Genomic DNA, 23,949 nt, shown 5'->3' with positions numbered 1-23,949 from the left:
TCTCTCTCTCTCTCTCTCTCTCGCTGTTTCATGCTGGGAGCGAGTTGTGCGAGTAAGTCAGGAGCGTGTGCGTTTCAATCTTGATTCCTTTTTGTTTGTAATTTAACGAGAGTGCACTGGTGATAGTTACTTAATTGACACTCGTTTTCTGGGGAGTTTGGGGTTTTGTGCGTGGTGTTGTGCCGACCGGCGTAATCGCCGGATGGCGAGTTCGCTCAGCTCACGAGGAAGCATGGCATCAAAGTTGGTGCCGGTTTCCCGTGCTAGCGTGGAGGACATCGGGCTGGCTGTGGGAGAGGTAGTCGGGCATGGCAGCGTGAAATCAGCCGCTCGGATGAATAGTGCCGTAGTCCTCTTCCTGGACCAGGTGGAGAAGGTGAACCGCGTCGTCGAGACGGGTCTCACGGTGAATGGAATGTTTGTGCAGGTGGTAACGTTGACGCAGCCGGCAACAAAAATAACCTTGTCCAATGTCCCTCCTTTTATTACTGACGAATTTCTCAGTAGAGAGCTATCCAGGCATGGAAAAATCGTCTCACCGATGAAAAAGATCCTGTCTGGGTTTAAGTCTCCTTTGATGAAACACGTTGTGTCTCACCGGAGACACATATATATGATACTTAACAATCGGGATGCGGAGCTCAACCTCCGCTTTCATGTTAAAGTAGATGATTATGACTACGTGATCTTCGCTTCCTCGTCGGTAATGAAATGCTTTGGTTGTGGTGTGGAGGGACACACCGTGAGGGCCTGTCCGGGGCGCGGGGAGCCGGCTCCGCCTGGCCCGGGGAGGGAAGGGGCGACCTCCGCCGCTCCGCCGGTTGGAGCGGGGCGGGGGGGATCTCTGCGGAGCTCGGTTCCGCTGCCGCGGTTACGCCAACGGAGGGAGTTGCAGTTGCGGGGCCGAGTGCGGTTTTCGGGGGGCCGATCGCCGCACCGCGCACGACAGTCAGCAGGACTGCCGTGTGCGACACTGAGGACGGTGTAGGAGTGCACATTGGTGAGGTGGAGGTGGGTGAGAGTGAGGTGAGTGTGGAAAAACTAACTAAAAAATACAAAAAAATGGAAGTAAAGGGGATGGGTGAGGAAAATATAGAGACAATAAGAAGTGGTGGGGAGAAGAATGTGAAAGAGGTGAGTGAGATCAGCAAGGCACAGGGTAAACCAGCTGAGTTTGAAGTGGGCGAGAGTGAGGTCAGTGGGGAAAAACTAAGTGAGGACACAAAAAGGTGGGAGAAAATGGGATGGGTGAGGAAATTATAGAGACAATTGGAGGAAGTGGTGGGGAGGAAAATATGAAAGTGGTGAGCGATATCAGCGAATCACAGGGTGAACCAGCTGAATCTGGGGAAACGGTAGAAGGTGAGGCAGGTGAAGCCAGTGGGATGCAGGGGCAAGAAGAGGGCAGCTCATTGGCGGAACAGATAGTAGAAGAGGAGATGATGGTGGAGGAGGAAGCAGTAGAAGGAAGGCCAAAGCCTGCAACAAAACACAGAGGGAAGGCTAAAAACAAAAGCAGTGATTCAAAGGCAAGCAAGTTGGGGAAAGACAGGCAGACTGGGGAAAAACAAACTGCACAGACAGACAGTGACAGTGGAGAGGAAAGTCTCTCAGATGACAGTGACATCGTGCACATAGAAAAGCTAAGTTGTAGTCAGCAAAAGAGAATATATTCACCGGAGAGAATTAAGTCCTTTCTTCAGGACACCAAAAATGTAAAAGGAGTTAAGCTTGAGGAATATTTCCCAGATATCTCAGCATTTTATGTTTCTGCCAGATTTTATGCCAACAACAGACTTGAATCTGGTATTACAGACCAGGAAATGTACAGACTTAGGAAACTGGTGCTGAAAGCAAGAAGGCAGATGAACAGCAATGAGCGTAGAAACTCTGATGTGTGTCTTAACTAAATTAATGGTTTTATTACTTCTATTTTTTAATTTCGTTTTAAACACCCCACTCATGACTGAGATTTTTAGTATGGGAAGTCTCAATGTCAATGGAGCAAGGGAGACAAAAAAAAGGGCACTCATTTATGAGACTTTTAAAACAAAACAAATTGATGTCCTTTTTCTACAAGAGACCCATAGGTGTGCTCAAAATGAGGTAGATTGGAGAAGGGAATGGGAAGGGGATGTAGTCCTGAGCCACAACACTAGTCTCAGTGGAGGAGTGGGCTTCCTTTTCTCCAGGAGTTTCTCTCCAGTTTCCATGGAGGTCGAGCATGTCATCATGGGGAGGTTGCTTTTAATTAAAGCTCGGTTTGAACAATTTAATGTGGTTCTTATAAATGTTTATGCTCCAACCAGATACAGAGAGGTACAGAGAGGAAGCTGTTTTTAGAAAAAATAACAAATCAATTAAATAGTTGCAACTCAGAGGATTATCTATTCCTGGGTGTAGATTTCAATTGCACGGAAAATGAGACATTAGATCGCAACCATGCAGAGCCACATCCAGCCTCTCAACATGCACTGAGGCAGCTGGTCATTTCTCATGGCCTGGTGGACGTGTGGAGAAGGACGCATGTAGACTGCCGACAGTACACATGGTCCCACCTCAGAGAGAATAGGATCTCCTCAGCTAGACTTGATCGTTTTTATGTCTTTAAGCATCATTTTAACATTCTTAAAATGTGTAAAATTTTGCCCACCGGTTTAAGTGATCATTCCTTGATTGTCTTTCATGTTCTAATTAGAGATTTCAAGCCAAAAAGCGCACATTGGCACTTTAACTCTGTTTTAACATTGGACAGAAAGGTTAAGGATGCTTTGGGTTTCTTTTGGGGTGTTTTTAGGCAGACAAAGGGGGATTTTAGTAGTCTTAGGCAATGCTGGGACCATGGAAAGACTCAAATTCAACTTCTATGTCAGCAGCACACCCTCAATGTCTCACAGGACATCACTCGGTCTATGAAGGACTTGGAGACTGTTATAGTGGAGTTGGAAAAGATGAGTGAGTCATCTGGAGAAAGGGGATATATTGAAATCCTCAAAGAAAAAAAGCTAGCTTTAGCTAACCTGCTGGACACCAAAGTACAGGGGGCGTTAGTCAGGTCCCGAGTTCAGAACATCTCTGAGATGGACGCTCCCTCTAGCTTCTTCTTCGGCCTGGAGAGGAAGAACGGACAGAGGCGGGTAATCCACACATTGCTCTCAGACACAGGCCAAGAGCTGACGGAGCCAGGGCAGATAAGAGCGAGAGCTGTTGGTTTTTATTCCTCCCGCTACTCTTCAGAGTATGAGGAGAAGGACACACTGGAGGGGTTCTGCAGTGGGCTACCTCAGGTCTCTATGGAGACCAACTTACAACTAGAGAGGCCTCTGCACATTGAGGAGCTTCTAGCCGCCTTGCAGAGCATGCAGGGGCGGAGGGCTCCGGGCATCGACGGTCTGACAGTTGAATTCTATAAAGTGTACTGGGATATTTTATCTGCAGACTTGTTGGATGTTTTAAATGAGAGCCTGGCCTGCGGCTCCATGCCAATGTCCTGCCGTAGAGCAGTCATTACGCTTCTACCGAAAAAGGGGAATTTGCAGGATATGAAGAACTGGCGGCCTGTGTCTTTGCTTTGTGTGGATTACAAGCTTCTGTCCAAAGCCTTTGCCAACAGGCTGAGGGAAGCTATGGAGCAGTCCATCCATCGGGACCAGACGTACTGTGTGCCCGGCAGGTCCATGGTAGACAATGTCTACCTGATTCGAGATGTCTTGGAGGTCTCTAAGTCTATTGGCATTGATACTGGTTTGATTTCCCTAGACCAGGAGAAGGCATTTGACCGCGTTGAACACAACTTCCTATGGAAAGTTATGGCGAAATTCGGGTTCAGCGCTGGTTTCATAGCCAAGATCAAAGTCTTGTACAGTGAGGTTGAGAGTGTGTTGAAATTCAACGGCGGTCTGTGTGCTCCTTTTAGAGTGTGCAGAGGCGTCAGGCAGGGCTGTGCTCTGTCCGGGATGCTCTATGCACTCTCCCTAGAACCCCTCCTCAGCAAAATACGCTCCAACCTACAAGGTCTGGTTTTACATGGTTTTAGTGAGAATGTTGTCTTATCTGCATACGCTGATGATGTCATTGTTTTTACTAAGAACCAAAGAGATGTGGACATTTTAACAAGTATCATTAGTGACTTTACAGCTACATCGAAAGCGAGGGTTAACTGGAGAAAGAGCGAGGCCCTCGCTGTCGGTGAATGGCGTGGCGGTCTCCCAGTTCTTCCCCAAAATTTGACCTGGAAGAGGGATGGCTTAAAGTACCTTGGTGTCTTTCTTGGGAAGGAAACCATAGCCCAGAAGAACTGGGAGAACGTCACTGAAAAAGTTGAAGGTAAACTTAAAAAATGGAAATGGCTACTGCCGCATATGTCCTATAGAGGTAGAGTTTTGGTTTTAAATAATCTAGTAGCCTCCCAACTGTGGCACCGCCTTGCATGTGTTGACCCTCCCTCAGGCTTATTAGCCCAAATTCAAAGAAAGATGGTGGATATTTTTCTGGGATGGGTTGCACTGGGTGCCACAGGGAGTCCTGTTTTTATCTAGAGAGGAGGGGGGACAAGGCCTCATCCACCTGGCCAGTATAACAGCCACTTTTAGAATTCAGTTTTTACAAAAGTTTCTGTCTGGTCCGACAGACTTGGTATGGAGGAATGTGGCCAGCTGCATTCTCAGACGTGTAAGTAACCTGGGGCTGGATACTGCTCTGTTTTTAACTGATTCTAAATTCTTAGAATTAAGTGGGTTACCTCCGTTTTATCAGGGTGTTTTTAAGTCATGGGCGCTTTTTAGTCATAAAACGTGTCAAGAAGCTAACTCTGTACTGGTTGTTAAAGGAGCCACTAATCCACGGGGCCAGGCTGGACATCACCAACAGTACCACCCCCGGCCTGACGGGGGCACTGTGCAGTTCAGGGACCGTTTGTCTGCAGCAGTTGTTCGATGTAGTGGGGCCAGCGCTGGACAATGTTGGGGCCCTGGGCACTCTGCTGGGCCTTCGATCACACCGAGTGGCTGGGAGACTCCTGGAGCTCTGGAGACAGAGATTGTCTATCAAAGAAAAAAGACTTCTGATGGACTACAACCTAGGGAGAGCCACACCAGACCCCGCTGACCCCTTCCCTGATGTCCACCTGAGCCCCGTGGTAGGGGAGCTGACAGGCTCCCTGCTCACTCCCTGTCGCCCAAATAGGCTCTCCGTAAACAGGGCTGATAAAAAGACTCTCTATGCGAACTGTGTGAAGAGCATCAACCGTGCCGGGCTGAGCAACCGCCCCCCCACCGTGTGGACCAACAGGTTAGGGGGCTGCAATGGGCCCGGCCCACAGTGGAAGTTGTTCTATAAACCCCCCCTCAAGAAGCGGACTGCCGACCTCCAGTGGAGAATTTTACATGGCGCCATCGCCTCCAATTCTTTTATTTCTGTTCTTAATCCAGCTGTTTTGAGCATGTGTCCTTTCTGTAATCTCTGTGAGACTAGCATTGGTTTTTAATTTGTTTGGTGTCAATTTCTCTGAGAATGTTTTTATCATGGGGGCTGAGTACGAAAAAGAAAGGAAGGACAAGTGGCAATTATTAAATTATCTCCCGGGGGAAGCAAAAATGGCAATCTACATTAGTAGAAAAAACCGTGTAGAAAACAAAGAAGGACAGGATTCACGCACAGTCTGGCTCTGCAACATCGGGGCCAGGCTGTGGCTAGAGTACACATTTTATAAGAATATTGGAGATTTGGACACTTTTAAAAATCGCTGGTGCTACAAAAACATTGTCTGTTCTGTTGTGGAGGATGACTTGCTGTTTGCACACATTTTTAAAAGATAAGCTATCTCAAAACGAAGAGACACGCACAAATCATACTTTATTAATGCTCATGTAACATAACTAATATGTAAATAAAGTTGGTTTGTAAATCTCAAATCTCTCCCCCTCTCTCTCTCTAGCTTCTGTTGCTCTCAGGGCTCAGTGTGCTTCATCCCGGTCGTCTCTCGTCCCTGGAGTTCCTCTCTGTGGGTTTGAGCTCTGAGACGCAGGTCCTCCTCCAGACCTTCAGACCCCACTGTCACCATCCCGGTGTGCACCTGCTGCTGCCAGGTGATACAGAGAACTCTCACACACACAGCACACATGTGGCATGTACTGGGGGCTTATTGAATATCATTCTGAATATTCAACACTCATTCTGAATATTCAACTCACAGTTCTGACCCTCACCAGATCCTAACCCAGGTAATAATAAAACATGATTCACAGATTTGAGGCGCGTCGTCCTGATAGAACTGATAGACAAGTATGACCTCTGACCTCCGCTTCTCCACTAATCTGTGTGTGTTTGTGTGTGTGCGTGCGTCCTCAGGTTGCAGTGGTGCGGTGTGTTCTCCAGTGGCGGTGTGTGTGCCCTCAGACCCCAGCCTCCAGCCCCGGCCGGCCCCCTGCCCACCGCTGCAGCAGTGGTGCCCGTTCCAGGGCCGCTGCCAGGAGCTCTCCAGCCCCTGCCCGCTCTCCGGCCCCAACGCCTCCCAGGCAGGGCCTCCTCCCCCCGGGGCCCTGAGGCCACGATACGCCCTCGCAGACGAGGTGCTGCTGACCCTCCCCGCGGGCCCGCCGGCACACGTCCTGGTGAGAGAGGGGGGCACTCTGGTTAGGGTTAGTTCTCTGGGGGGCACCTGTCAGCTCCCAGTGGTACCAGTGAAGGCTCACTGTGTATCGATGGCAGGTTGTAATATTCGAGGCGTATAATTACCCACTCTTTGGTTGCCTCTGATTATGAAGGGGTAGTACACACGCCCAACCGGTGGATGCACTGGAATGAGGTTGATGTTGTTTCCTCGTTATCCTCATGTTTAGTCTGTCAAGGCATCAGCTACAGTGTCTCACAGTGTGTCTCACAGTGTGAGACACACTGTGAGACACACTGTGAGACACTGTGTGTCTCATTGTGTCTCACAGTGTGTCAGTGTCTCACAGTGTGTCTCAGTGTCTCTCAGTGTCTCACAGTGGGTCTCAGTGTCTCACAGTGGGTCTCAGTGTCTCACAGTGTGTCTCACAGTGTGTCTCAGTGTCTCACAGTGTCTCTCAGTGTCTCACAGTGGGTCTCAGTGTCTCACAGTGGGTCTCAGTGTCTCACAGTGTGTCTCACAGTGGGTCTCAGTGTCTCACAGTGTGTCTCAGTGGGTCGCAGTGTCTCAGTGTGTCTCAGTGTCTCACAGTGGGTCTCAGTGTCTCACAGTGGGTCTCAGTGTCTCTGTGTCTCACAGTGGGTCTCAGTGTCTCACAGTGTGTCTCAGTGGGTCGCAGTGTCTCAGTGTGTCTCAGTGTCTCACAGTGGGTCTCAGTGTCTCACAGTGGGTCTCAGTGTCTCACAGTGTGTCTCACAGTGGGTCTCAGTGTCTCACAGTGTGTCTCAGTGGGTCGCAGTGTCTCACAGTGTCTCACAGTGTCTCACAGTGTGTCTCAGTGTCTCACAGTGGGTCTCAGTGTCTCACAGTGGGTCTCAGTGTCTCACAGTGTGTCTCACAGTGGGTCTCAGTGTCTCACAGTGTGTCTCAGTGGGTCGCAGTGTCTCACAGTGTGTCTCAGTGTCTCACAGTGGGTCTCAGTGTCTCACAGTGGGTCTCAGTGTCTCACAGTGGGTCTCAGTGTCTCACAGTGTGTCTCACAGTGGGTCTCAGTGTCTCACAGTGTGTCTCAGTGGGTCGCAGTGTCTCACAGTGTCTCACAGTGTCTCACAGTGTGTCTCAGTGTCTCACAGTGGGTCTCAGTGTCTCACAGTGGGTCTCAGTGTGTCTCAGTGTCTCACAGTGGGTCTCAGTGTCTCACAGTGTGTCTCATTGTCTCTCAGTGTGTCTCAGTGGGTCTCAGTGTGTCTCACACAGTGTCTCACAGTGTGTCAATTTCGAATTATAAATAAGTACAATCCATAACATTAGCTCTCTGGCTCATAGCTCAGCGGACTACAATACCTCCCGTTGCCAAGTCGTAGCTACGGTCCGTCCTATTTATGTGAAAAACTTTATATTTGGATTGTAAAACGCATGAAAATATAAATTAATGATCTTAATTTATTCTCCTTGGCAAGTGACCATGGAATTAGTGGAATTATGCCCTTTGAGGTGTCAAAAACATGTATCATCGATCGTAATTAAAGGGGGCTACTGTTTGAGGGAGATTAACTCAAACAGAGTGTACATTTAATAAGCATGCAATACGAATAAGAAAAGGCATAATTATTAAAGTATTTGAATTGTTTTATTATGTTGGCAAGCAAGAAGTAGAGTAATTGGGATAATCAGTCTTATTAAAAGGGTTTGTGCAACCAACCGCACAACAAGACATGATTGCGGCTCTTGTCGCTCTCGTCTCTTTCTGCCAATGACATGTGCATGGAGCAGGTAGTGACGTAGAGTATTAAAGTCTATTATAACACGGCTCTTCTCAATGCCGTGGCTTCGTTCACTTGCATGTGCCCTTCACAACAACGTCAGCGTCTTTGGATGCTAAGCGACCTAAATGTCTTTGGCTAACTATTTCTCTGCTGATCAACACTACGAATGCAAACAAATAAATTGTAAAAAGACACACCGTGTGAAGTTATTTTTTCATTTGGCAAGTAGCCGCTCATTATCGAAAATAAACCCCCACCCGCTCGAACCAAGACACCTCCGTTTCGCGTCGGTGTCCGGTTCGCCCTGCCCACTCTGCATGTGGAAGGGAATAGCTTTATTTGTAATTACAATATTATGCTGCTGTATTATCAGAGACCCCCACAGATATTTGAGTTTGCTGCTTTCATGGGAGCCAGGGTTACTAACTAACTAACTAACTAACTAACTAACCCTAACCATAGCCAGACCTCTCTCTATGGGAGCTTAGCTCCCATAGAGAGAGGTCTGGGTTACTAACTAACTAACTAACTAACTAACTAACCCTAACCATAGCCAGACCTCTCTCTATGGGAGCTCAGCTCCCATAGAGAGAGGTCAGGGTTACTAACTAACTAACTAACCCTAACCATAGCCAGACCTCTCTCTATGGGAGCTCAGCTCTCACTGGCTCCCACCTAACTCGAACCCTGGTCTCACAGTGTCTCACGGTGTGTCTCACAGTGTGTCTCACAGTGTGTCTCACAGTGTGTCTCACAGTGTGTCTCACGGTGTGTCTCACGGTGTCTCTCACGGTGTGTCTCACGGTGTGTCTCACAGTGTGTCTCACGGTGTTTCTCACAGTGTCTCACAGTGTGTCTCACAGTGTGTCTCACGGTGTTTCTCACAGTGTCTCACGGTGTGTCTCACAGTGTGTCTCACGGTGTGTCTCAGTGTCTCGCGGTGTGTCTCGCGGTGTGTCTCGCAGTGTGTCTCACAGTGTCTCACGGTGTGTCTCACGGTGTGTCTCACGGTGTGTCTCACGGTGTGTCTCACGGTGTCACACGGTGTGTCTCACGGTGTGTCTCACGGTGTGTTTCAGAGTGTCTCACAGTGTGTGCCCTGTTTGTCCTCAGGTGAGAGAACATCTAGAAGACCTGCTGGTGTCCCCCGGTGATGTCATCGCCCTGCAGCACGACGCCGGCCCCGGTCGCCTCCTCCACTGCCCCGCCTCCCCGCTGTCTCCATGGCGACAACCTGTCCTCGCCGTCAACCTAACGGAGTGGTTCTGGGCTCCCGGCCCAGGGGAGAGCGGCGCGGCGGACAGAGACCCCGGAGACAAAGACTCTGGAGACAGAGGAGACAGACACCCCGGGGTCGGTCTGGTCCTGGACGTGGAGGCGCTGGTGCAGGATGGGGAGGGGGCCTGGCTGGGGGAGGTGGTCTGCCCCGTCAGGGTGCTCTACGTGGGACAGGCTGAGACCCCACTCCAGGGGGAGCAGCTCTCAGCGGGCCTGCCCCACACCGGCCTCTACACCATGCAGGTCAGAGCCACACTAACACTTCACACTAACCCCTTCACACTAACCCCTTCACACTAACCCCTTCACACTAACCCCTTCACACTAACCCCTTCGCACTAACCCCTTCACACTAACCCCTTCACACTAACCCCTTCACACTAACCCCTTCACACTAACCCCTTCACACTAACCCCTTCGCACTAACCCTCATAGGGGGTTAGTGTGGGTCGTAGGGTTAGTGTAAGGGTTAGTGTTAGAGTTAGTAGGGTTAGTGTTAGAGTTAGTAGGGTTAGTGTAAGGGTTAGTAGGGTTAGTGTTAGAGTTAGTAGGGTTAGTGTAAGGGTTAGTGTAAGGGTTAGTTGGGTTAGTGTTAGGGTTAGTGTTAGAGTTAGTAGGGTTAGTGTTAGGGTTAGTAGGGTTAGTGTAAGGGTTAGTGTTAGGGTTAGTGTTAGAGTTAGTAGGGTTAGTGTTAGAGTTAGTAGGGTTAGTGTAAGGGTTAGTAGGGTTAGTGTTAGAGTTAGTAGGGTTAGTGTAAGGGTTAGTGTTAGAGTTAGTTGGGTTAGTGTTAGAGTTAGTAGGGTTAGTGTTAGAGTTATTAGGATTAGTGTTAGGGTTAGTGTTAGAGTTAGTAGGGTTAGTGTAAGGGTTAGTAGGGTTAGTGTTAGGGTTAGTGTTAGGGTTAGTGTAAGGGTTAGTAGGGTTAGTGTAAGGGTTAGTAGGGTTAGTGTTAGGGTTAGTAGGGTTAGTGTTAGAGTTAGTAGGGTTAGTGTAAGGGTTAGTAGGGTTAGTGTTAGGGTTAGTAGGGTTAGTGTAAGGGTTAGTAGGGTTAGCGTAAGGGTTAGTTGGGTTAGTGTTAGAGTTAGTAGGGTTAGTGTTAGGGTTAGTAGGGTTAGTGTAAGGGTTAGTAGGGTTAGTGTTAGGGTTAGTAGGGTTAGTGTTAGAGTTGGTAGGGTTAGGGTTAGTGTAAGGGTTAGTAGGGTTAGTGTAAGGGTTAGTGTTAGGGTTAGTAGGGTTAGTGTAAGGGTTAGTAGGGTTAGTGTTAGGGTTAGTAGGGTTAGTGTAAGGGTTAGTAGGGTTAGTGTAAGGGTTAGTAGGGTAAGTGTAAGGGTTAGTAGGGTTAGTGTTAGAGTTAGTAGGTTTAGTGTAAGGGTTAGTAGGGTTAGTGTTAGGGTTAGTGTTAGGGTTAGTAGGGTTAGTGTCAGGGTTAGTGTCAGGGTTAGTAGGGTTAGTGTAAGGGTTAGTAGGGTTAGTGTAAGGGTTAGTAGGGTTAGTGTTAGAGTTAGTAGGGTAAGTGTAAGGGTTAGTAGGGTTAGTGTAAGGGTTAGTAGGGTTAGTGTTAGGGTTAGTGTAAGGGTTAGTAGGGTTAGTGTTAGAGTTAGTAGGGTTAGTGTAAGGGTTAGTAGGGTTAGTGTAAGGGTTAGTAGGGATAGTGTTAGTAGGGTTAGTGTTAGAGTTAGTAGGGTTAGTGTAAGGGTTAGTAGGGTTAGTGTTAGGGTTAGTAGGGTTAGTGTAAGGGTTAGTAGGGTTAGTGTTAGAGTTAGTAGGGTTAGTGTAAGGGTTAGTGTTAGGGTTAGTAGGGTTAGTGTAAGGGTTAGTAGGGTTAGTGTTAGAGTTAGTAGGGTTAGTGTAAGGGTTAGTAGGGTTAGTGTTAGTGTTAGTGTTAGGGTTAGTAGGGTTAGTGTAAGGGTTAGTAGGGTTAGTGTTAGGGTTAGTGTGTCTCTGTCCTAGGGTTAGGTTTAGTGTGAGTGTGTTTTTATGGTTAGGGTTAGTGTGTTTTTATGTGTTAGGGTGAGGGTTAGGATTAGTGTGTCTTTAGGGTTAGGGTTATTGTGTCTTTATGTCCTAGGTTTAGGTTTAGTGTGAGTGTGTTTTTAGGGTTAGGGTTATTGTGTCTTTATGTCCTAGGGTTAGGGTTAGGGTAAGTATGTTGTTAGGGTTAGGGTTAGTTTTAGGTTTAGTGTGTCTTTATGTAGGACTGTAGGACTGACTCTGGTCTGACCCCCTCAGGTGAGCTCCGCGGAGCCGGCCTACCAGGTGTCAGCGTCCTGCTCCATCATGGTGATCCCCCCCCTGGGGCTGACGGTGCTCCACCCCCCCTCCCAGAACGGGACCCTGTACCTCACTCCCAACACCAGCCGCCTGCTGTTGAGGGTGGAGTCCCCCTACCAGACGGAGGTCTTCCAGCGCGGCCGCCCACACCACAGCGCCGCCTTCGGCCCGGCTTGCCCTGACGAGTACGCCTCCGCCCCGGGGGTCTGTCCGGGGGGCCCCGAGGCCTCCGGGGGGGGCCTCCAGGCCTCCGGGGGGGGCCTCCAGGCCTCCGGTGGGGGGCCCAGTCTGTACGCGGTGCTGGACCTGGGGCTGGGGGCGGGGACCGGGGGGCCGCTCTCCGTGGAGCTCGTCGCCCACAACAATGTGACGGAGGTGAACCTGACGCTGGCCGTGTGGGTGGAGCGGCCGCTGGGCGGGCTGCTGGTGCTGCCCCATCCCACCAGCAGGGTGCTGATGAACTCGGTGCTGGTGAGTGGGTTAGGGTTAGTGGGTCCTCGTGTGTGCGTGTGTTTGTGTCTCTATATGATGTGTGACACTCATTGTTTGCCCCTCTGCTCCCTCAGAGCTACACGGCCTCGGTGGCGGAGGGATCCAACCCCACCTTCAAGTGGACGGTGGACGACAAACCCTACTTCACCTACTACAACACCGTGCTCAACGTCATCTACCAGCACACGGGCTGCTACAAGCTCACGGTGAGACGCTGTCAGTCAGCTGTCAGTCAGAGGAGCTGTCAGTCAGAGGAGCTGTCAGTCAGAGGAGCTGTCAGCCACACAGGTCCCCTCCCATTCTGAGGTTAGGGCTAGGGTTAGGGCTAGGGTTAGGGCTAGGGTTAGGGCTAGGGTTAGGGCTAGGGTTAGAGCTAGGGTTAGAGCTAGGGTTAGGGCTAGGGTTAGGGCTAGGGTTAGGGCTAGGGTTAGAGCTAAGGTTAGGGTTAAGGTTTTGCTAACTCTGATCCCTCCTCAGGTGACGGCCATGAACCACGTCAGCAGTGTGGTGGAGCACTTCAACGTGACGGTGGACACCCTGAGGCCCATGGCCGACCTGACAGTGACCGGGGCCCCTGACGTGGTGCAGCAGGGGTCCGCCCAGACCCTGACTGCCGCCGTGGGGCTGGACGCGTCTGTATCGGCCACCTTCAGGTACTACTATACTACTACTACTACTATAGTACTGACACTACTGATACTACTACTGACGCTACTGATACTACTACTAATGCTACTGATACTACTACTACTATACTACTACTAATGCTACTGTTACTACTACTAATGCTACTGATACTACTACTATACTACTACTGATACTACTACTAATACTACTGATACTACTACTAATGCTACTGATACTACTGATACTACTACTATACTACTGATACAGCTGATACTACTGATGCTACTACTATACTACTACTAATACTACTGATACTACCACCAGTACTTCTACTATACTACTTCTAATACTAGCAATACTACATCTGTTCAGTACTACGATCTAGGATCGATTGCTCTTCCTTGGGTCCCCCGACGCTGAATTTCATACATTGAATTTTGCAGCTGGCTTTGGCATGTTGAATTTGGGGACATTGAAAATAATTAAGTTTTATTTTTTAACGTTGAATATTTGATTTTGAATTTTTAGTGTTGAAAAAAAAAGATGAAAATGATTTATTGAAAATTTCAAGAGTTAAATTCAGAGGCAAAAAATCCATTTACGTTATTTCAATGCATAAATATTCGGTCCTTAGAATTCAATGGCTTTATATTTTCAAAATCCGATGGCACAGATTTACTTCCATATCAGTAGTATTCTCAGTATTATTGGTAGTAGTATCAGTAGTAGTATAGTAGTAGTATTAGTAGTAGTATCAGCAGTATTAGTAGTAGTATTAGTAGTAGTATTAAAATACTGTTAATGATGATGGCAATAGCAACAACATCGGACATTTGAGTGCTTCACTGGACTCTCAGCATCTGCATCTGCTGTTGTTTTGCATTGCCTAACCCAAACCCTAACCCTGTGATTACATTCCATTTTACATTCCATTTGATCTGTTGGTGACAGCCCTCTCTCTGTTGGTGTCTCTCTGTTGGTGTCTCTCTGGCTCTCTCTCTGTTGGTGTCTCTCTGTTGGTGTCTCTCTGTTGGTTTCAGCTCTCTCTCCGTTGGTTTCTCTCTGTTGGTGTCTCTCTGTTGGTTACAGCTGTCTCTCTGTTGGTGTCTCTCTGTTGGTTACAGCTCTCTCTCTGTTGGTGTCTCTCTATTGGTGTCTCTCTGTTCGCTGTTGGTGTCTCTCTGTTGGTGACAGCTCTCTCTCTGTTGGTGTCTCTCTGTTGGTGTCTCTCTGTTGGTTACAGCCCTCTCTCTGTTGGTGTCTCTCTGTTGGTGTCTCTCTTGGTTACAGCCCTCTCTCTGTTGGTGTCTCTCTGTTGGTGTCTCTCTGTTGGTGACAGCTGTCTCTCTGTTGGTGTCTCTCTGTTGGTGACAGCTGTCTCTCTGTTGGTGTCTCTCTGTTGGCTACAGCTGTTTCTCTGTTGGTGTCTCTCTGTTGGTTACAGCTGTATCTCTGTTGGTGTCTCTCTGTTGGTGTCTCTCTGTTGGTGTCTCTCTGTTGGTGACAGCTGTCTCTCTGTTGGTGTCTCTCTGTTGGTGACAGCTGTCTCTCTGTTGGTGTCTCTCTGTTGGCTACAGCTGTCTCTCTGTTGGTGTCTCTCTGTTGGTGTCTCTCTGTTGGTTACAGCTGTCTCTCTGTTGGTGTCAGCTGTCTCTCTGTTGGTGTCTCTGTTGGTGTCTCTTTGTTGGTGACAGCTCTCTCTCTGTTGGTTTCTCTCTGTTGGTGTCTCTTTGTTGGTTACAGCTCTCTCTCTGTTGGTGTCTCTCTGTTGGTGTCTCTCTGTTGGTGTCTCTCTGTTGGTTACAGCTCTCTCTCTGTTGCTGTCTCTCTGTTGGTGTCTCTCTGTTGGTTACAGCTGTCTCTCTGTTGGTGTCTCTCTGTTTGTGTCTCTCTGTTGGTTACAGCCCTCTCTCTGTTGGTGTCTCTCTGTTGGTGTCTCTCTGTTGGTGTCTCTCTGTTAGTTACAGCTGTCTCTCTGTTGGCGTCTCTCTGTTGGTTACAGCCCTCTCTCTGTTGGTGTCTCTCTGTTGGTTACAGCTGTCTCTCTGTTGGTGTCTCTCTGTTGGTTACAGCTGTCTCTCTGTTGGTGACAGCTGTCTCTCTGTTGGTGTCTCTCTGTTGGTGTCAGGTGTCTCTCTGTTGGTGTCTCTTTGTTGGTGACAGCTCTCTCTCTCTGTTGGTTTCTCTCTGTTGGTGTCTCTCTGTTGGTGTCGAATGTCTCTCTGTTGGTGTCTCTCTGTTGGTTACAGCTGTCTCTCTGTTGGTGTCTCTCTGTTGGTGTCTCTCTGTTGGTGACAGCTCTCTCTCTGTTAGTGTCTCTCGGTTGGTGACAGCTCTCTCTCTCGGTTGGTGACAGCTCTCTCTGTTGGTGTCTCTCTGTTGGTTACAGCTGTCTCTCTGTTGGTGTCTCTCTGTTGGTTACAGCTGTCTCTCTGTTGGTGTCTCTCTGTTGGTTACAACTGTCTCTCTGTTGGTGTCTCTCTGTTGGTTTCAGCTCTCTCTCCGTTGGTTTCTCTCTGTTGGTGTCTCTCTGTTGGTTACAGCTGTCTCTCTGTTGGTGTCTCTCTGTTGGTTACAGCTCTCTCTCTGTTGGTGTCTCTCTATTGGTGTCTCTCTGTTCGCTGTTGGTGTCTCTCTGTTGGTGACAGCTCTCTCTCTGTTGGTGTCTCTCTGTTGGTGTCTCTCTGTTGGTTACAGCCCTCTCTCTGTTGGTGTCTCTCTGTTGGTGTCTCTCTTGGTTACAGCCCTCTCTCTGTTGGTGTCTCTCTGTTGGTGTCTCTCTGTTGGTGACAGCTGTCTCTCTGTTGGTGTCTCTCTGTTGGTGTCTCTCTGTTGGTGTCTCTCTGTTGGTGACAGCTGTCTCTCTGTTGGTGTCTCTCTGTTGGTGACAGCTGTCTCTCTGTTGGTGTCTCTCTGTTGGCTACAGCTGTCTCTCTGTTGGTGTCTCTCTGTTGGTGTCTCTGTTGGTTACAGCTGTCTCTCTGTTGGTGTCAGCTGTCTCTCTGTTGGTGTCTCTGTTGGTGTCTCTTTGTTGGTGACAGCTCTCTCTCTGTTGGTTTCTCTCTGTTGGTGTCTCTTTGTTGGTTACAGCTCTCTCTCTGTTGGTGTCTCTCTGTTGGTGTCTCTCTGTTGGTTACAGCTCTCTCTCTGTTGCTGTCTCTCTGTTGGTTACAGCTGTCTCTCTGTTGGTGTCTCTCTGTTTGTGTCTCTCTGTTGGTTACAGCCCTCTCTCTGTTGGTGTCTCTCTGTTGGTGTCTCTCTGTTGGTGTCTCTCTGTTAGTTACAGCTGTCTCTCTGTTGGCGTCTCTCTGTTGGTTACAGCCCTCTCTCTGTTGGTGTCTCTCTGTTGGTTACAGCTGTCTCTCTGTTGGTGTCTCTCTGTTGGTTACAGCTGTCTCTCTGTTGTTGACAGCTGTCTCTCTGTTGGTGTCTCTCTGTTGGTGTCAGGTGTCTCTCTGTTGGTGTCTCTTTGTTGGTGACAGCTCTCTCTCTCTGTTGGTTTCTCTCTGTTGGTGTCTCTCTGTTGGTTACAGCTCTCTCTCTGTTGGTGTCTCTCTGTTGATGTCTCTCTGTTGGTGTCTCTCTGTTGGTGTCTCTCTGTTGGTGTCGAATGTCTCTCTGTTGGTGTCTCTCTGTTGGTTACAGCTGTCTCTCTGTTGGTGTCTCTCTGTTGGTGTCTCTCTGTTGGTGACAGCTCTCTCTCTGTTAGTGTCTCTCGGTTGGTGACAGCTCTCTCTCTCGGTTGGTGACAGCTCTCTCTGTTGGTGTCTCTCTGTTGGTTACAGCTGTCTCTCTGTTGGTGTCTCTCTGTTGGTTACAGCTGTCTCTCTGTTGGTGTCTCTCTGTTGGTTACAGCTGTCTCTCTGTTGATGTCTCTCTGTTGGTGTCAGCTGTCTCTCTGTTGGTGTCTCTCTGTTGGTGTCAGCTGTCTCTCCGTTATATCTTTGTTGTCAGCGGTTTCAGCTTCTATAAATCTTTTTTCTGTAAATCTGTTTTATTAATCTTTCCCAGAGGCTTGTAGTCTGTCCTGTTTCTATTATATAAGAAATACTATTACAAAAAACAACAATGGTAAGCGACTTGTAAGCAGGGATGAATACTCAAACAAAGAGCTTCTATGCTCTTCTAACAGTCAATATAAACACAAAATATGAAACATCCAGAAAGTCTCTTCTTCTAAAGGAGTTATCTATCATGTGTGTGTTAGTGTTGTCTTACAGGACAGGGTGTGTCATGAGTACTCTATCTTCCTGTGTCTTGTAACAGACAGACCAGGGCTAATCCTGTGGCCTCAGAAGGAGTTCAGTCACTCTGTGCTCTTTCTATTTCCCTCTTTTCTTCACCCTCCCATCTTCGCTGCTTTTCCACCACTTCTTTCTGACTCTCGCACAGGACATTTTGATTATCTTCAGAGTGCTTTATGGAGGTAGTGAGAGATGAAGCAGAGGCTGTTTACTGCCCCCCTCCCCCCCCTGAGTGCCACCTCAGATAACCTGAAACTGTTTTTTTTTCTGATGCTAGGTGGTCTTTCGGTGATGGTGGCTACAAGGAGTTTGAGTTCAAGCCCCCTTACCCCTCCTCCCTGTTCTGCCCGGACTCTCCCAATCAAGTGTCTCTGAGGAACAACGTGACTTACATCTACCCTCAACCAGGTAACCTAGCAACAACTTACATCTACCCTCAACCAGGTAACCTTACAACCCCTTACATCTACCCTCAACCAGGTTACCTAGCAACCACTTACATTTAGCCTCAACCAGGTTTCCCTAGCAACCGCTTCCACAATGATGATCACTGACACCAGGAATCAGTCAATCACACTCCTGCTAATGAATAATGGAACCACCATGCTTTATATGTTTAGCATAGAGACTATGCATAACTAGAACCTGTGTTTTACAGCTCACAGCCCGATGCCTGCTCCCCTTATCCATTTCTGTGTCTTTTGTCGTCCCAGGAGTGTACATAGCGCAGGTCTCCGTGTCCAACCGCTACCAGAACATCAGCCAGCACATCACCATGAACGTTTACAGCGTGCTGAACCGCGTGAACATGGAGACGATGCCTCCCCTGCTGCTGGCGGGCAAGGCGGCCACCTTCGAGGCCCACGCCTTGCCCTCGCCCTACGGCATCCACTACACCTGGGACTTCGGCGACGGCTCGCCGGCACTGCAGGGCCGCGAGCGGCAAGTGGAGCACACCTACTCCCAGAGCGCAGCCTTCAGGATCTGCGTCTCGGTGAACAACACCATCAGCTCCACGGACGCCTGCTTCGACATGCAGGTGCACGAGGAGATCAAGGACCTCACCGCCGAGAGCAGCTCGCCCACAGAGCTCAACATGCCGACAGTGGTCGTGGCTCGCCTGGCGTCAGGCAGCAACATCACCTGGACGTTCTCCATGGGCGACGGGAGCACGTACACTAGCGCCGAGCCGCGGGCCTCACATCGCTACGCCAGCGACGGCAACTACACGGTCAACGTGACGGCCAGCAACGCTGTGAGCTCCGGCTGGACCCTCTTGACCGTGCAGGTGTTTGTCTTCCAGGTGTTAGAAGTGAGGCCCTCTGAGTGTGTCCGGGAGCGCCACCCGGTGGCCTTCCAGGCCTGGGTTTCTGGGAATGCCCCCACGCCCCTCTACCAGTGGAGCTTTGGGGACGGCAGCGCCGCTGAGACCCACCAGGGGAATCAGAAGGTCACGCACACCTACCAGGCCAGCGGGAGCTACAACCTCTCTCTGCACGTCTCCAGTCAGCTCAACAACGCGTCCCAGGCCCTCTTCTCCAGCTGTGTGTGCGTCCAGCCGGCCGTGACCAACGTCAGCCTCGCTCTGAACAAAACTCACTTCCACGCGGGGGAGGAGATCCACTTCCACGCCAGAGCTCAGCCGGAGTTTAACTACAGCTACCTGTGGGACTTTGACACCGGGGACGGCCCCTTGCTGACCCATGGTTCTGGGGAGGTTCGGTTCAGCTATGATAACCCAGGAACCCACTTAGTGACCGTCACTGTGTTAAATAACATCTCCTCCAGCAACACCAGCGTCCAGGTGGCAGTTCAGAGACTGGTGGGCCAAGTCGTCCTCCAGCATAATGGCACAAGGTCCAGTAATCTGACGCTCAAGGAGCCGTACCTCTTCACCACCTCCTCTTCGTCCACTGAAGTCCAATACACGTGGAGCTTTGGGGATGGGACGGTGTTCGTAGGCCACAGCGTCGTTCATGCCTACAACCAGTCAGGGGTCTTCAACGTGACCCTGACTGGGGACAACCAGGTGAGCTGGAACCACACCGCTGTGGCCGTGGCCGTTTTCGCTCCGATCCGCGGTCTGACACTGAACTCCAGCCAGGTGAACGTCCCTCTCAACACCTCGGTCCACTTTGAGGCCCAGATGGAGGAGGGAGATGGGGTGATGTTCTCCTGGATCGTGTGCGACCGGGGCACCTCTATCCTTGGCAACCACACCATTTTCTACACCTTTCGCTCGGTGGGGACCTTCAACATCACCGTGATTGCTGAGAACGGCTTGGGGGCGTCCCAGGTGAGCCTGCTGCTCTTTGTACAGCGGGAGCTGGAGGGGCTGGCGGTGGTCGCTGAGGAGGAGGCAGGGGCGGGGGGAGGCCCTGGCCCTGGCCTGGAAGGGTGCTGCTTCGCCACAAACCGCGTCCTCCACCTGCAGGCGGTGCTGAAGGAAGGTACCAACATGTCCTTCACCTGGAACCTCATCAGGGTGGAGGACCCGTCTAGCTCAGCCTTCAACCTGACCACTAAGAGCGTAGAGGTCAGCTCCCCTGAGCCAGGAACCCTGGACGTGTTCCTTAAGGCAGTGAACCTCCTGGGGCAGCTGACGGCCAACAGAACATTCCAGTTCCTGGACCCGGTCGCTGGGCTCTCTCTGCAGATCAGTGACAACCCGATCGCCGTGGACGCCCCGATGAACCTGAGTGTGTTCGCCTCAGGAGGCTCAGACCTGCAGTACCGCTGGTCGGTGGACGGATATGTGATGCCCTGGAAGGATCCCTGTGTCGTCCATACCTTCACCAGCGCTAAACGGAGGGTTGTCAGAGTGGAGGTCTTCAACGAGGTCAGCTCACAGAACGTGTCGGACACGGTCAGCATCCAGGAGGTCATCACAGACCTGTCGTTCACAGCCACTAACGTCACAGAACAGAATTATGTTCCGACGGCGGTCAACATCTCGCTCATAGGGAGCATTCTGACAGGAAGTGATGTCACCTGGGTGTGGCTTCTGCCGGGCAGAACCGACCACGGGAGGCAGAGCTCGGTCATCTTCTCTGAGCCAAAGAAGACCACCATCACCCTGAACGCCACCAACGACCTCAGCGGGCAAGCCTTCTCCAGAGTATTCTTTGTCCAGGAGAAGATCCAGGGGCTGGAGCTGAAGGCCAATGAGAAAACCGTAGCGGTTGGACAGCCGGTGGAGTTCACCGTTTCCATGGCAGCGGGCTCCGACGTCATCCTCGTCCTCAGCATCAGTGGAGACGCCACGGTCTTCCCTGAGCTGAACAAGACCTACGTCCATCACTTCAGCCGAGTGGACACCTACATGGTCAACCTCGACGCCCAAAACCAGGTAACGTCTGATCACCTACAGCGTAGCCCTAATCTACAGTTTTGGTCATGTTATCAGAAGAAGTCTTTCTGATTAACTCCATATCGTATATGTAATGTATACCTGCCCCATTTTGCAGTGACATTGTTTACTTTTCTTTACTCCAGGTGAGCTTTAAGAGACGCAACCTCCAGATCCATGTGATGGAGCCGGTCCAGGGCCTGAGCATCCTGGACTGCTGCGACGCCGCCATCCCTGTGGGGGTGAAGAGGACCTATGTGGCCAGCATCGTGACGGGCAGACCGGTGCAATACCTGTGGACCTTTGACCTCCAACACCTCCACATGGCGACTCACATGAGCCAGGAGGTCTGATGCTCTTTTATACAGAGGATATCTATGGGATGTGGAGGAACTTGTTCTGATGGCTCATGGTGTCGCTGCTCCCCAGGTGACCTATACCCCCGAAGAGGCCGGCTCTCTCACCATCTACCTAAGCGCCTTCAACACCCTGCACCGCCACAACATCACCAAGCAGATCCTGGTCCAGAATCTCCTCCGAGAGGTGGCGCTGGCCGCGTTCCCCCCCGACACCTTCATCAACAAGACGGTGACCCTGGTGGCATCCGTATCCCCCAGGGCCACGACGCTGCAGTGCTCATGGGACTTTGGAGATGGAACCGGCAACCTTCTCACCAACTCCACCACCGTGGGTCATGAGTACGGCCAGCGTGGACAGTTCCTGGTCACCGTAGGTTTCCTATATCTCAGCCGTTCACAAATCCAATTTGATGTCTCAGTCTCTCGTTTATTTGGTCTGTAGTATAGAATATATTATATATATATATATATATATATATATATATATATATATATATATATATATATGGTATTTTATATTCAGCTCCATGCTCTCTCTCCAGGTGAACTGGTAGTATTTCATATACTATATATATGTATTCAGCTCCATGCTCTCTCTCCAGGTGAACTGCAGTAACCTGGTGAGCTGGGGCGTGGCCGAGGTCCAGGTGAACATCAGGGTGTTAGAGTGCGAGGAGCCGGAGGTGCAGGTGGTCCAAGCCCCCCGACTCGCCATCTGGGTGGCCCAGCCCACGCTGGTGGAGGCCAGCGTGGACCTGAAGGGCTGTGTCCGCTACGGAGCCCAGTACCTCTGGCAGGTCCTCTCCACCCCCCGCTGTGAGGACCAGGACCCCCACGCACCCCACAATCAGAGGATGCTCTCAAAGCACCCCGTCTCCGTCGCCCCCCTCCCGGCGGAGGTGGACGTCCGCCGGCTGCAGCTGTCCATACCCAAGATGGTGCTGGGGGCGGGGAACTACAGCCTGGTGTTCTCCCTGTCCTACGAGGGGATCCCGCTCAGGAAGGCGGCCTGTCTGCAGCTCAGCGTCATGGCAGCCAGGTGAGAGACAATAGAGGAGGGTCCGGATGTTAGGCCTCACCTGGTCTCAGGTGTAGGCCCCACCTGGTCTCAGGGTGTAGGCCTCACCTGGTCTCAGAGTGTTAAGCCTCATCTGGTCTCAGGTGTAGGCCTCACCTGGTCTCAGGGTGTAGGCCTCACCTGGTCTTAGGGTGTAGGCCTCACCTGGTCTCAGGGTGTAGGCCTCACCTGGTCTCAGGGTATAGGCCTCACCTGGTCTCAGGGTGTAGGCCTCACCTGGTCTCAGGGTGTAGGCCTCACCTGGTCTCAGGGTGTAGGCCTCACCTGGTCTCAGGGTATAGGCCTCACCTGGTCTCAGGGTGTAGGCCTCACCTGGTCTCAGGGTGTAGGCCTCACCTGGTCTCAGGGTGTAGGGCTCACCTGGTCTCAGGGTGTTAAGCCTCACCTGGTCTCAGGGTGTAGGCCTCACCTGGTCTCAGGGTGTAGGCCTCACCTGGTCTCAGAGTGTTAAGCCTCACCTGGTCTCATGGTTTAGGGCTCACCTGGTCTCAGGTGTAGGCCTCACCTGGTCTCAGGGTGAATATAACAGGTCAAGCACTTCTTTGAGAGACTTTTCGGGTTTGTATGCAGCCTTCAACATGTTGATGTTATTGATATCTCAAAAAATCCATGCAATTCATGGATTTATTTTTTTCCGGTGGCATAGAAGCATGATAACACGCAGTGCACTCCCTGTGAAGCTGTCTATTCATGTATTGATCTTTCCATCCTCACCAGTCTGGTTCCGATCATCGAGGGAGGAACCTACCGGGTGTGGCCCAGAACTCAGGACCTGCAGCTGAGCGCAGAGCAATCCTACGACCCCAACATGGAGCCGGACCGCCAAGCCCTGCTTCACTACCACTGGGACTGTCAGAACACCTCCAAGGTAACCTCACCCTAACCCTAACCTGACCCTAACCTCCAAGGTAATCTAACCCTAACCCTAACCAGGGTTCACTGTTCACTGAACAGGGGTCACTGAACAGGGGTCACTGAACAGGGGTCACTGTTCACTGAAAAGGGTTTACTGTTCACTGAACAGGGTTACTATAGTTCAGGCTCTCTGTGTTCAGAGCAGCTGGGTTGGAATGTTGTTTGTGGGATCCTAGCTGTGAATGAAGCCTCATCTGGGCAGGCTCCAGCTCTCCTTCTCAGTCTGTTTTTCTCTTTCTTTAACTATTGAGTGGATTTCTCCCTCCAAGTTTGGCTCTGTTCCTCACTGCTTCTACCATATTGCAGCTATTACTTAGTTTCTCTATTCCTGTGCCACAGGCAACTATTACTTTTTCCACATGAAGAAATCATTATTTTGATAGTAAACGCAGACTTATGGTTTCAAAGAAGGTGAAGACCTTTATTCTCTGTCCTACTGGAGTCTTTGTTCCAAAAACGTTCTTGTTCTCCCTCCCTGAAGCTGTACTCTCTCCCTCATCCACTCATCCCTTCTCTCCTTTCCTTTCTAATATTTCCCAAGAGCCGTTTAATGCTCTAAAGATACAGACGACATTGTGTGTTTTCTTACCCTGTCGCTGTGTCCGTCTGTGATGCTGGAGATCACTGGAATCGACTCTGTAACACAACGGAAACCCTATACAGGGTTAGGGTTAGGTGTTCTGTGGTTAGGGTTAGGTGTTCTGTGGTTAGGGTTAGGTGTTCTGTGGTTAGGGTTAGGTGTTCTGTGGTTAGGGTTAGGTGTTCTGTGGTTAGGGTTAGGGTTAGGTGTTCTGTGGTTAGGGTTAGGTGTTCTGTAGTTAGGGTTAGGGTTATGTAACGCTGAGAAATACACAAATACCACAGCTGGTGCTGGGAGCCCCACCCTGCCTGATTAAATACACACACATGCATGTGCACACACACGCTCGCGCGCGCACACGCACACACACACACGCACAT

General features: G+C 50.3%; 1 protein-coding gene across 1 annotated transcript in view; it reads left to right on the top strand.

Moving 5' to 3' along the window:
- Nucleotides 1-23,949, top strand: part of pkd1a (polycystic kidney disease 1a) — a 111,532-nt gene that overhangs the window by 42,275 nt on the left and 45,308 nt on the right. Inside the window, exons 11-24 of the mRNA XM_079730424.1 lie at nt 3,238-3,390; nt 3,601-3,680; nt 5,936-6,086; nt 6,349-6,611; nt 9,490-9,897; nt 11,884-12,396; nt 12,492-12,623; nt 12,895-13,070; nt 17,566-17,696; nt 18,002-20,637; nt 20,784-20,984; nt 21,067-21,366; nt 21,599-22,035; nt 22,792-22,942. Coding sequence (XP_079586550.1) covers nt 3,238-3,390; nt 3,601-3,680; nt 5,936-6,086; nt 6,349-6,611; nt 9,490-9,897; nt 11,884-12,396; nt 12,492-12,623; nt 12,895-13,070; nt 17,566-17,696; nt 18,002-20,637; nt 20,784-20,984; nt 21,067-21,366; nt 21,599-22,035; nt 22,792-22,942 — 5,732 coding nt within the window. The remainder of the gene's footprint in view (nt 1-3,237; nt 3,391-3,600; nt 3,681-5,935; nt 6,087-6,348; nt 6,612-9,489; nt 9,898-11,883; nt 12,397-12,491; nt 12,624-12,894; nt 13,071-17,565; nt 17,697-18,001; nt 20,638-20,783; nt 20,985-21,066; nt 21,367-21,598; nt 22,036-22,791; nt 22,943-23,949) is intronic.

The sequence above is a fragment of the Pollachius pollachius genome, assembly GCF_949987615.1.
Source record: "Pollachius pollachius genome assembly, chromosome: 2".
Lineage (NCBI taxonomy): Eukaryota > Metazoa > Chordata > Actinopteri > Gadiformes > Gadidae > Pollachius > Pollachius pollachius.
Note: the sequence above shows the minus strand (reverse complement) of the source record. Positions and strands in the feature narration are given on the sequence as shown.